Consider the following 12,587-nt stretch of genomic DNA (forward strand, 5'->3'; position numbering starts at 1 on the left):
ATGGCTTTCCCTTATCAAAGCTGAAAATATTCTTTGAGCTGAAGAACGTGATTTTTGTTCATCCTACAATGAATTCAGAGAAGAAATAATTCTTTCCCATGTTAAAATTTTATGTGTTACAGGTAGTTTAAACACATAAATGTTTAAAAACACAGTACACACCGAACACAAGTGACAATAACATTTTTTTTTATAAAACTAAAACAGATGGACAGAAAAGACAATGGATTTTTTCCCCCCCAAAATATTTTCACAAGTTCACTGAATAGACAACATGACAATCTAAGCATGACAATTACTGCATACAAATATAAAAAGAACTATTAAGATGTTTTCCAAATACAACAATGAGTCATATACAATTTCTTTTAAGAAAGATTTTTTTGAATTTTGCACTATAAAAAGAACTTAAATTACAACATGTATTTACACATTAATTCAAAGCCTGTGCCTTTTACAATGTTTTCATACAGGTAAATCTAAATTTCTGCCATTTTTTTTAAAACTAGTACATTCTATAGAGAGAGCACGTCTCTACGTCGTCACAAGACTGCTGCCACAAACTCCTGGAACCTAAATTGTCACTTGTTCGGCTCTTCCACTTTAGCTATATAAATTACAAATATTACAAATATTTACAATACCAACTTAAAAAGTAAAAAATTGTGAAAGTAATGGATACACATTTGTACAGCTATCAGTTGGTTGAAAAAAAATAGCGCAAGGATCCAAAACAATAAAACTGCGTTGAAACACAATCAGGGTATTATGTTGTTAAATAAATACTGAATAAATAGACTTGCGTTATGTTTTTTTTTTCTTCTTTTTTTTTTTTGCCAGAGTTTAGCGCCTTCCATTTTTATGTAAAAAGCTAAATGAGGGTAAAACAACATATTCCTAAAATAAAACACACTATTGTCTGGGAGAGCATTATATCCCTACCCAGGATTATGAAAGACTTGTTTATTTTCTCAAAGAATGGTGGCCTGCACTCCATACAGAATGTTTTGTAAGGGAGGAGAAACAAAACCAAACAATGCTACAGTTTGTCTGATGCAAGCTTCAAAGTTTAAATCTCACCCAAATTAAGATTTTTTTTTCCCCCTAGTTCCCTTTTAAAAATATCTGGAGGACAGTAAAATGTGTGCAGAAAACCCACAAAAGTACCGTTTAAAAAAAACAAAACAAAACAAAACAAAAAAAACCCAGCCAGGTTTCATTGAAGTTACCTGGCGCAAATGAATGTACAGTTGACATTTACAATTCTTAAAACTGTCAATGCCAAACAGTAGCTGGTAATGTGGGAAAAGTGGAGTGCCTATACAAGCTGCCAGTCAATTAGGCAGCATAAATGAGCAAAAAAATATACTAAGGTTACCAGGCAGATGTAAATCAATTCCTCTAGAGTACAAAATATAGATTCACTGCTTCCATTTCCGTCTTGCCTACTTTCACTTAAAGCCATTTTTGCATCATTCACGTGAAAAGGTTTCAACCGCACTCTTTCACAATAGAAGCTTGCCGTTGCGGTGAATTTTCAGAATTTTTCCGAGTCTCTGTTTTGCAGTTGCAAGTCCTTTCTTTGGGCGTCTCCCTGAATAAAAGCGGAAAGAGGAAAACACATTAGAAAAGAATTTGCCAAGTATTGGGCCACAACGCTGCCAAAAAAGCTTCTGAGGTGGCTGCACTCACCTTGCCCAACCCCTGCTGCGCCCTGGCTGGCCGAACCTGCCACAGACGCACCCGACTGAGAGCTGCTGTTTTGCGGGGACAGCGAAGGTCGGCGTGAAGTGAGGAACACTCCCGGAGCCATGGCTCCGGTGCCCCGAGGGCCCCCGGGTCCAAAAGGTCCTGGCCCTGCCGTGTATTCATGGTCCAACAGACTTGCAGAGAAGTAATCCATCCTCCTGTCTGGACTCAAGTCTCCGGTAGACTCTGCGGCAGGGGGCGGCGAGGGCGGCGTGGGTTCCGGAGGGATGGGCGGGGAAGTGACTGCAGGAGGCGGAGGCCGCTGCTTTTTGGTGTACTTCCGTTTGGCTGGTTTCTGCTGCTCCTTCACGACAAGGGAGCGAAACACAAGAAATGTTGCGGAAATGCAAAATAAAACCTGGACGTTATTTCACTGGGCAAACAGAACCTCAGACTCACCTGCTGTGCCAGCTTGGCCGCGGCTGCAGCCAGGCCGGTTTCTACGGACGCAACTCGAGCCCCCTCCCTAGCGGGCCGCTCTTGTTTGGGAAGGGTGGGCATTACCCGAGCTGCAGAGGAGAGAAATATCAGGAGTTTACGATGTGGAAATAAGACGAGAAACTAATGTTTATCGGTGCAACACTTCAGCCGGTTACCTTTTGGACTCCAAGGTGTGTCATCCCAGTTCTTCTTCCTCTTCATCTTGGCTTTGTTAGCGTGGTCCTCCTCATCAGACTCCAGGGATGGGTACACTTTGAGAAAAAAAAAAAAGAAAAAAAAGGATTGCTATAAATAAACGACAAACAAATGACGACAAAACAACGACAAGCTATGATGATTTATTAGCTGCTCACCATAGTCGGAGTCTTTAAAACAGGTTCCCAACGTTTCCTGTTCATCCGGACTTTCCTCATCACTGAGGTGCCGAGCCGGCCGCTTGATTGGTCGTTTCCCCGGTCTCTCGATGACAGGCTTCTTTTCAGCACTTCCTGTCTTTTTGGAACCTCCAGTCACCCACACAGTCCTGCCACCTTTTCCCTTGACCTTCCCCAATCCCTCTGTAAGTCCTCCGGAAATAGACAAGGGAGATGACGAGGAGGAAGATGAGGAAGAGGACGGAGGGTTGGCCATGGACAACATACCCTGTATGGCATCACGGGTGCTTGGCGAGGCTGGGGCTTCCGCACTGAAAGAGGAATTAAGTTTAACTGTCAGTCAAAATTCAGAGTCTCAATGTAGCTTCATGTCAAGGCTTGTAAATACATTTTTATCTTAAAAAATGTGAATATTGTGCCTCGCCACCCAATAATTCCACTCAAAAAGCTCAATTTCAGTCTATTTTTAAGGATTTTGTGTTTTAATTTTAAAACTTTATGATTATGGGTCACAGTTCATGAAAATCAAAAATCCAGGGTTTAACAATATATTTTTTTTTAATTACCCAAAAGACAACATTCAGAAATGTATGTTTAAGATAAGGGCTCCTTTTGCACAAATCACTGCATCAGTGTGGTTTACACCAAGTGCTTCAGTAGTAACACCAGAGTTCATTCATTCATTCATTCATCTTCTATACCCGCTTATTCCTATTCAGGGTCACGGGGGTCTGCTGGAGCCTATCCCAGCTGTTTTAGGGCGAAGGCAGGGTTCACCCTGGACAAGTCGCCAGTTCATCGCAGGGCCCGCAGAGTTCAGTGACTACCAATTATCATCAATTACTTGATAGGGGTTGGTACCTGAGTGTTGCAGAGTCTAAACCTGCGACTTGTTTGCTGGCTTTCAGTAAGTCAAGAATGCCTCCAGCACCACCCTTCACTCCATGGGCAGCTAGCGCCTCCTCGTCCGTCGTGTAATCCTCCTGAAGCAAAGAGGAATGGCGTGTTTATCGGAGCGCAAATACTACATTTCATTTCCTGCTCTGTTTAAAACAGGAGGGTGTTGGGGAATAAACAGTATTGCCACACATATATGAGAAATGCTGATTTTCACAGGGTGTCCCTCTGCAGAGACAACAGCGGCAAGGATAACAATAGAGAAAGTGATGTGTAACAATATTAATACAATTCACTAACAAAGCAAACCAGACGTTGCCCGACCTCGAAGAGAGCCATTGAACTATTTCTTTAGACTGGCTGAGGTTATTACATCCACTCATTCTTCATTCATTCAGTGTGTGACACAACTGGCAAGTTACAAGGACTTGAAGTAGCTCAAAGTTTCAAGCGTCCAGAAAAGCTGAAAGACAACACTGACTGGTGTGTATCTTATCATCTCACCTCAATGTCAAAGTCTACCTCGCCAGGCTCCCTGATGCGATTGGGGTCAGAACAGGGTTTGGCTCTGGGAAGCTTCCTGGGGAGAGCTAACGACACGTCGACAGTGACGATACATCAGGATCAGATGACAGCAACGTTTATTACAGCTCCGGTTTAGCGCTATTAGTTCAAGTAAAAATTCTCACTGCTTATTTTCTTCTTCTTGCCGGGACCTGCAGGCTTCCGTCGTGGAGGCGGGGCCTCGTCAATCTGCAGCTCATCTTCAGACTCCAAGTCAGACAAGCTTGATCCCTCCATGGCGAGATGCTTGTAGTTCCTCGCACTCCCTGAACCATTGCTGCTGCGATCTTTCTTTCTATGGCCAGATGAATACCGCTAAGCACCAGATACGCAGTATGACAAAAATGAAAACAAACGAAAAAAAAACAACTTACCCCTGGATTTTTCCATTGGTCAGCACCAGTTTTAGTTTGCTCTTTTTCAACTTCCCTTCGAACTCTTCCAAAGGCAATTCAAACTGAAAGATATCGGAAACAAAAACAAAGATGAGACTGTGACAGACACAAAAACTGACGATGAGGCCCATCCCAGTGGTCGCCACGGTCAGACCTTGTTCTTAGTTTTGGATTTGCCAGGTTGAAACTTTTTGAGCGTATGTTTGGTATGAATCTCTATGAGGTCAAGTTCTCCTGGTTCGGCCTTAATTTGCCCCTTTTGATTCTTCTTCTTAGTTCCCGTGGGCCCAGGATTCCCAGCTGTTTCCTTCGGCTTGGGCCCCTTCTTTTTTCCAGGAGGACGTCCAGAGTTCTGGGATGCGGTTAAGGAAGCTTTAGCGAGAGGAGAACCAGGAAACTGGGGCCCTGTGCGGCCAATGTTTTGTTGGAAGATGTCCTATTGAGAGTAAAAATAATAACAACATTTAGGACCAAAAAAGTGAGATGTGCGTTTTAAAAGAGAGGCAAAATTCTTTTTTTTTAAAACTCTAGTCTGCTATTTACCTCAACCAGACGAATCTCCTTGGCCAAGTCCTTCACTAGTATCTGCGTATTGATGGTTTCAGGGATTTCCATGTCATGATCTGCTAAAGCCTGAGAATGAGAAGATAATTATAAAACATACAAAAAAACTACACATATTTTAGCACTTAAGGTAAAATAAAAAGAGGGTTTATCTAATAACACAAGGAATAAAAGAGCACATCTGAATTAGCATTTTCTACTTAAATGTGAATTTGATCTGGCTTCAGCCAGCAGTAAATGGAAACTAAGCATTGTGAGAGAGAGTCATTAAACTCTGCGGCAAAGTGGTGCGATGCCTCGTCAACATTTACACAGACCAGTAGCACAAAGTCTTCAAACGAACAGAAGTGAACCATGGAAGGTGAGTGGAAAAACATGACGCCTACCTCTTTACGGGTCCAACCGCGGAAAGCATTGTTAAGGGCTTTCGCACCATGCACCAGGTAGGTGGCAGGATGCCTGCGGTTCTCTCTCAGACCTCCGAGACAGAAAAGCACAGTCAATAATAATAAAAATAAAATGCAACAAGGCAAACATTTAACAAAGGGAAATGTAAGGCAAATACAAATATATACACAATAAAATGCACACAACTGTCTCACCTCTGAAGGTATCGAGAAGATGCTTCCCGACATACCAGCAAACAGTCTCAAAGTTGGGGAATCTGAACAGGTCTGCTGTGCTTAATCTCTTCTCTATTTCATATGCCCTGCAATAACAATAGAAAAAAATGGCCATTAATGAGCACAGCGCCCTGCCCGAAAATAATATCATCATTGTCATCATTATCATCAATTTATTTATTTTTAAATACATGCACTAGAGATCTTTTTCATACTGAAGAATTTTCTAAGGCGTTATTAGTATGGAGTGCTTGTCAGAGAGTCATCAAGAATGTGAAAGAAACTTATACAATCTCACCGTAACTGCATGTCAATGTTAAGACTGTGCAAAAAGTTTCCTCCGAAGGCCAGACAGTCCACTGGGGTCAACACAGCGTGGATCCATCCTTTCAATGGAGAAATATGTGTGAATATTTTGTATTTATCCTCTCGAAACAAAATCAAAACACCCCTCACAAAGACAAAGCAAAAGAAACGTAGGAAATCACCAGTAGGAATGAACAAGGTGTTTCCCTGTTTGACGGAGCACTTGTAGCACATATCGACCTGGTCGCCAAAGAACATCTCGTTCTGATTGGATGAGGAACTCCACCGCTCAAACAGAGCCAAGTTAGCCGCCGTGGGAGAAATAAGGTAGAAGATCTTCTCGCCCTGCACAAACAAAAGGACTTCAGTCAAAGAGTCAAAGTCAGTGACACTGGGACCGACTTGAAGCAAGTTCGTTTTTCACTCACCCGCAGGACGTGGTACCACACTGAGGTGCCGCCGAAGTCAATGTGAAAGTCTGTGTAACTGTCCTTCACTCCCATCAGGCAGTACTTCTGCACGTTGGGCCGCTCAAACACAGACTCTTCCGGCCAGAGGTTTTCCACCCAGGACAGTTTACGCACAATCTTTGGCGTTTCCACCAAGTTCGAGAGTCTGACAGAAGTTTAACAGTGTTAACGGAACCACTCGTGGAAATATGTTACTCACTTCATTGCATGTTTACGTTCGTTTTGCAAACTAATAAGCTGCAAAAAAGGGAAATACTTGCATACCTGGTTTCAGAGAATTCCAGGCTGATGACATTGAGAACTCTCTCTCTGTTAGGGCTATTGTAGTATTCAACGAACTCGCCCAAACGCATCTTTAGGTCGCACTGACGAGACACGTCAATCACATCGATCTCTTTGTCTGCACCTGCATGTAGATCCAAGTCCAACCGTAAGAAGCATGACTAAGTCGCTGTGTCACACTTCTATGTGCCTAAAGATCAATAAACCAAGTTCATGTATGGAAATCTGTATCTGAAGAAAGACTTTGGGAACTTTACCAATGTAGTGTTCCACATCAGTGACACCAAACGACGACGGTGGAAGCGTCATGCCGAGGCCGTCCCGTCTGAGCACCATGACAGGAACGCTGAACGAGTGTTCCTCTAGGAACTCGACCGTCAACTGGGCCCCAGTTGGCTTTAACAAGACCTCATCAGCACTGTTATAGAGACACGAAAAGATTATTAACAAAGTATAACATAATACATAACAAAACAAAAGAACAAAAAATAACAGGAGACTGTTGGGAGACACAAAGATTATTTTAACACATGTAGATTGTGCATAGCGGCATCTAGAACACACAAAACATTACAATTCATTTCAGATGTTTCACACACCTTGATGCAGTCTGCAAACTATGCACTCTACTGTACTGTGCTGTGCTTACTTTGGGAATGTTCGACTCCGCAGCTCCCTCACAAACTGTGGACTCCCTGTCTTGACTGGGCGACTTGGATCTCTCACTCCAGCAGCGCTGTGGTCTGTAGTCTGTTTGTTCCCTCCACGGCGTTTTCGCACTGTGAATAATAAAAGGGACGCTTGAAGGATCAGACACTGCGTTACAAAAAACATGAATAAAACCCAATGAGGACTACTACTGAAGGACTTACTGACAGATGGCCCATGGGTAACCTGACAGTTCGGGCAGTGGTACAAGTCAATCTCAGTCGCTTTGTCCTCTTCTACTCCAACGCAGCTACACAGAAATATTCACACACACACAACACACAGATGACGTGGCTGAACTGAAGGGATTAACCGCCAATACATACACATGTAACTTTGCCTTTACAATGTGTTAAAGCCATCAAAACACCCACCTTCCATGGAACCAGTCTTGACAAATGTCACACTCGATCATGAAGCGCGTCACATCATATGGAAGGCGACACAAACAGTAGACTGGCACTGATGCCATGTTGTGTAAACCAAACTTTCCGTTTGTAAGGTGACAAAAAGTATTTCAGAATTCAAAGCAGATTTGAGTCGTTAGGGAAACGAGTCTTGGAACTGCCTCTTCACTGCCAAACGACTGCGGCTCCTTCACATGTCATCTGATGTCCACTTCACGTCTGCAGAAATAAGATTACACAGAAGTTGGTAATGTTTCATCGTCTAAACGCAACAGCCTTGCATATTCCCATGAACGAACAGCGAGACCAGATAAATTATTTAGGCAACACTAGAAGACATGTAATTTTAGAAGACATTTTAACACTGTAATATTTATATATTCACAATGAGACACACTCCAACTAGTCAACACACGAAAGTAGCTTAGGTTGGAGGGGGTAGCTAAAGGCTAGTCGTTTCGGTAGCACAACGACAAGGCACAGCAAATAATGGTATTAATTCACAACGCAAACCTCCATTGCTGAAGAAACAACCATTACAAGACAACATGATTTAGTCAAGTATTTCGCCGCGTGCTTATGAACAAGGGGTAAGGCTGGTTCACCATTTGTAAACACTGTATCGCAATCAAAACATTAGCGCCTTTACACTAGCATGCTAACGTTAGCAACATTGGGCAACGAAGTAGCAAACATTAAGCGTATGAAAAATATTTTAGGTGCATGTCCACCAGGGTGCAAAAATAGGTGTACTTAAACGTATACATACAGTTTAAATAGACTGTTCACAGACGAACACAAGTGGTTAATTTCACTAAAGCAAAAGGGCGCGTTTTCTGAGCTACATGGATGCTTTCCGTTAGCAACTTACCGACATCGGGATACAGCAGGCCACGCAGTCCAAAGCCCTTGTAATCCCCACGCAAGTTCGGGGTAGCTGCGGCCTTTATTATGCAACGTCAATTATTACCGATGTATTTTACCACATTTTTGTTAGGAAACCCCGTTATGGTCGACTACAGAGGTCACGCCCGAAAATGCATTCAAGCAAGAGCGGAAAAAACACCACCGCGACAGAAAAGAGCGACAACTAGTGCAGGTGACGGCATGAAGAACTACATCGTCAACGCCATTTCAAAGGCTGTAGCATCAGACTGTTGTTCGCTTGTTCGTTGTCCACGGTTGAAGGAACAATAAAGTTGCGGACTGTCAAATGGAGTTGCTAAAAAAAAAACAACAACTGAGAACTAAAAATGCAGCGAAAGCCAGTATTTCCCTTGTTCTAAACAAAAGTGGGTGAAAATTTTGTTTAGGTATTAATTTAAAATCTCTGCTTAGACAGTTTTTTTTCTTTCACAGCAATAAAACTAAGTCAAGCAACATAAATTGACCTTTGAGGGAGGGCGACAGAATTTATTCTATTTCAACACAACTTAACTGCAATAATTTTTCTTTCTTTTCAACAGCTTAAGGATATTCCATTAATGTTTAAATAAATTTAATTGTGATTATGCATTCTTATTACGATGTCATGTTATTAGAAAACTTCACAAAAAACACACTAGTGACCAGTAATTTGATGTTTAACATCATTTATTTTGATTAGTTACAAAACATAAATAAAATCAACAGTTGAATTAGTTACAATTTACAGTGGCTAAATCGCCTACCCTTTTTTGAGGTTTCTCAAACTTAAGTCAAATTATCATTGGTTCTCATGAATGCCATTTTGGGACTCCCCAGAGTTTTGCTGCATTGACTTTAAAATTGATTTAATATTATCTACGAGCACAACCGGCTTGTTCATGTTACAGAATGACTTAGTTTAAACTAAAATTAGTTCGAAAATTGCAAAGAAAAAAAAATATCTTAAGACTACCTTAAATGACCAAGGATTTCAAGAGGTATATAAAGGCAGGGGAGTCCCATGTAAACAGGGATGAAAACCAGTGTTTTTAATTTCAAATAACCTCAGTTCACAATGAGAACACAGTTTTACAATTTGTACAACCTCATTTCAAAATACAAAAATAATCTTTATCTTTTAGATAACATTTGGTAACACTTCAAGGACAAAGCCAGCTCCACATCATTAAAAATGATCAATCAGCTGTAGCTTGTAGTCAACATGTTAGTATCAGACATTACAGCACAGAATTCCACCTTCACTAATAATTAACTACATCTCAGTGACAATGCGATTGTCTTGTTAAGCAACAATTAAAGAAAACCTTTCCTATCTTTGAGATTATGCAGTAGCGGGTTCTGAACAAATATATTTGAACTATTCCTCATTTTTTTTTCCCAGTTTATGTTCTTTGACTCATAGTTGGCAGCATAACTGACACGACAACCTCCACCACGTGCCACACAATCTATAGTGTTAAACGTAAATGCTGCTTTGACTACAAGCTAATTGTTATGTCACATGTATCAACAACTGACAACGTATCCACTGTTGATATTTCACCCAGTGAGTTCCTGCATCTCAACGTAAAGGGAGTAACATTTTTTTTTTTTTGAACGGGAGGAAACCTTTGCAGCTGCAGCTCAGGAATGAGCTCCTGACAAAATGCATGAAAGTCTATAGTCACGTAGACTGAATAGGTCACAGCTGAATTAAGTCCATTTGTCCACACTGAACAAAGACAAACAGGCAAGAGAGGGTATTCACGACAGTGCTTGACATCAAATGTACAACTTCAATATGGCCTAACTTATTTTGTTATTTCGGGAAAAGGGGACCCATCGTTTAGACGGAATAAGCGTCTAAGCTAGGTACAATGAAATCCGAGAGGCTGTGCTTAACTGAAGAAACAGGGAAGTATAGGCAACAAACCAAGGAGCGACCACAAAGTCTTGTCACACAGAACACTTACGCCCACTTAAAATGCTGTTTCAACTTTTTTTTAAAAGGCAATAATGGAATTATCCACGCCTCTCCAGCTTTTCAAAGGTGAGTTGGCAGGATTTTTGTTCTAGCTCATTTCAACAGTTTTTTATATTTGTATATATATATTTATCTATTTTCCAAGTTTCTTTTTCTTTTTCTTGGCATGCCCAAGACAGAAAACACCAGAGTCAAACTCCAAGTATATTTTACACATACCTGGCAATAAAATCTGATTCTAATTATAAGTGCGATGTACTGATATGCAGAACTTCACTCTGAGAGGGAAATCATCCTGGAGAAAAATGTATCCGTAGTCAAAAAATAATTTTCTTTCCCAAGTAAATAATTAGTGTATGTGAATATACAGGAAGTACCACTGGTCTGCACCTGCAGGGTTCATATTTTTTAACCTCATTCAGATTTTCAAGAGTGTTTTCAGGTTTTACACTGAACACGGATGCCATGGTTGAGCTTTTCCGCACATAATACATTTTCCTAAGTCCAAATTAAAATAGTGTCTTTCTAACTTTTGGCATCTGTTCACTTGGAAGCATAAAATGAGAAGCACATGCCGTACTCGTGCACAACACTGCAAGAGTGTTTGTGACAGCAGTGTCACCAAATATTAATTGTTGTCATGCTCATTTTCAATATGTTGACAGTTGCCATTGAAAAACCTTGCTGTGACCCTATGCTTTTAAAGGTTTAAAATGGTTTTCATGTAAAAACAATGCAAAAGAGTCACTGTCCATCCCGCCCCAATGTCTACAAAAATACTTTATGCCTCACAAATTTGTACAATACATGCTAAATCAATTTCAATTGACCTTTTCTCTCTCTCTTTTTTTTTTTTTTTTTTACTAATTGCACTTTTAAAAATAAAGATGTCCTTTCTTGTAAGCATTAAGATACCAAACAGAACGTTGCAACACTGTCATTTTTGCCCATGTCTCTGCGCGAGGACAGTTTTCATAACAAAAAAAACATTACTGTTAATTCTGTGTGAAAGCACATGAAGGATATGTACTCAGATAAACAATGGCACTCACCCACACTCATAAACTCACACACTCTGACGTTTAAGAATGTATACATCTGAACGCCCAGACATACTACGATTTGTAAACTCCAGCCGCTGTGTTCTGTATCATCGACCGTCAATACATACTAGGATCTTTCACTTCTTGCATCCCCCTCCCCACCTTTCTCCCCCCACCTCATCCGTACACACACTGGAACTCATGTCTTCACATCTGTCACAGTTTCCACAGGCATACATAAGACCTAACGGCCCAAAAAAAGTCTCTCGCGTCATGATCTACATTTTTGCATTCGCCACCTCTTGCACTTTCACATTCGGCTCACACGTTGCCTCCGTTTCATTTTTGTCCCAGAGGAAGAGTCGAGGTCGGGGGAGCTGGCTGAATTTTGGCACTGGAAGGCAGAGCAGCAGTAGAGCAGGTAGAGGAAGAGTTAGAGGAGGATGACGATGGCGGGGAGCAAAACGTCCCTGCAGCAGCACTTGCAGAGGCGCCATCTGTGGGTGAAACGGCACCACTACCGGGCAGCAGAGGCGCAACCAGGGACACCGGTGAGGCCGGTATTTGGGGCTGGCCATGAGGTGGGGACTGGGGCTGTATGGGAGTTTGCATCCGGGGCTGCGGCACCTGCTGGGGCGGAGTCTGCGGATAGGTCGCAGACTGATGGAGGTGTAAACTCTGGTGCACCTGTGGCACTTGAGCCAGTGGTGACGGTGGTGCCGAGGACTGGAGGTTGGAAAGGCTCCCTCCGCATGTGTACTGTGAGGGCGCTCCCACAGGCAAAGTGGCAGCGGTGGAGGGAGCCTGGGAGATCAGAGGCGCCACCGGAAACCAACCTGTTGGAGCCGCCTGTGTAGAATATAGTCATGAGAAT

The 12,587-nt window shown here is 41.9% G+C and overlaps 2 protein-coding genes and 1 long non-coding RNA gene across 8 annotated transcripts in view; 1 reads left to right on the forward strand and 2 right to left on the reverse strand.

Annotated features, from left to right (window-relative positions):
• Window positions 1–172: 172 nt before the first annotated feature.
• On the reverse strand, window positions 173–8,941 carry phf8 (PHD finger protein 8). 3 transcript variants are annotated; one of them, XM_076026333.1, is made up of 23 exons: window positions 8,652–8,941; window positions 7,748–7,999; window positions 7,538–7,623; window positions 7,315–7,444; window positions 6,923–7,083; window positions 6,648–6,789; window positions 6,342–6,528; window positions 6,096–6,258; window positions 5,906–5,993; window positions 5,587–5,693; window positions 5,371–5,462; window positions 4,964–5,053; window positions 4,575–4,856; window positions 4,400–4,482; window positions 4,151–4,320; window positions 3,966–4,051; window positions 3,426–3,547; window positions 2,832–2,875; window positions 2,544–2,747; window positions 2,346–2,441; window positions 2,149–2,258; window positions 1,693–2,053; window positions 173–1,594 (listed from the first exon to the last, which is right to left on the reverse strand). In XM_076026333.1, the coding sequence occupies exons 2-23, from the start codon at window positions 7,843–7,845 to the stop codon at window positions 1,506–1,508; spliced, it is 2,991 nt and encodes a 996-aa protein (XP_075882448.1). In that variant the 5' UTR covers window positions 7,846–7,999; window positions 8,652–8,941; the 3' UTR covers window positions 173–1,505. The 3 variants fall into 3 exon arrangements, with proteins under 3 accessions (XP_075882448.1, XP_075882447.1, XP_075882446.1); XM_076026332.1 differs by having other exon boundaries at window positions 1,693–2,047; window positions 2,544–2,875; XM_076026331.1 differs by having other exon boundaries at window positions 2,544–2,875.
• On the forward strand, window positions 2,759–4,424 carry LOC142888217 (uncharacterized). Its single transcript, XR_012926666.1, has 2 exons — window positions 2,759–2,899; window positions 4,184–4,424. It is a non-coding gene; the product is annotated as an uncharacterized LOC142888217 (long non-coding RNA).
• A 414-nt stretch (window positions 8,942–9,355) lies between the features above and the next one.
• wnk3 (WNK lysine deficient protein kinase 3) overlaps window positions 9,356–12,587 on the reverse strand; it is a 36,229-nt gene continuing 32,997 nt past the window's right edge. For all 4 annotated transcript variants that reach the window (XM_076026322.1, XM_076026323.1, XM_076026320.1 and 1 more), the window contains exon 25: window positions 9,356–12,562. In XM_076026322.1, coding sequence (XP_075882437.1) covers window positions 12,053–12,562 — 510 coding nt within the window. In that variant the 3' untranslated portion in view covers window positions 9,356–12,052. The remainder of the gene's footprint in view (window positions 12,563–12,587) is intronic.

This window comes from Nelusetta ayraudi, unplaced genomic scaffold (assembly GCF_046127955.1).
Source record: "Nelusetta ayraudi isolate G7.1 ecotype Tasmania unplaced genomic scaffold, CSIRO-AGI_Nayr_v1 ptg000019l, whole genome shotgun sequence".
Classification (NCBI taxonomy): domain Eukaryota; kingdom Metazoa; phylum Chordata; class Actinopteri; order Tetraodontiformes; family Monacanthidae; genus Nelusetta; species Nelusetta ayraudi.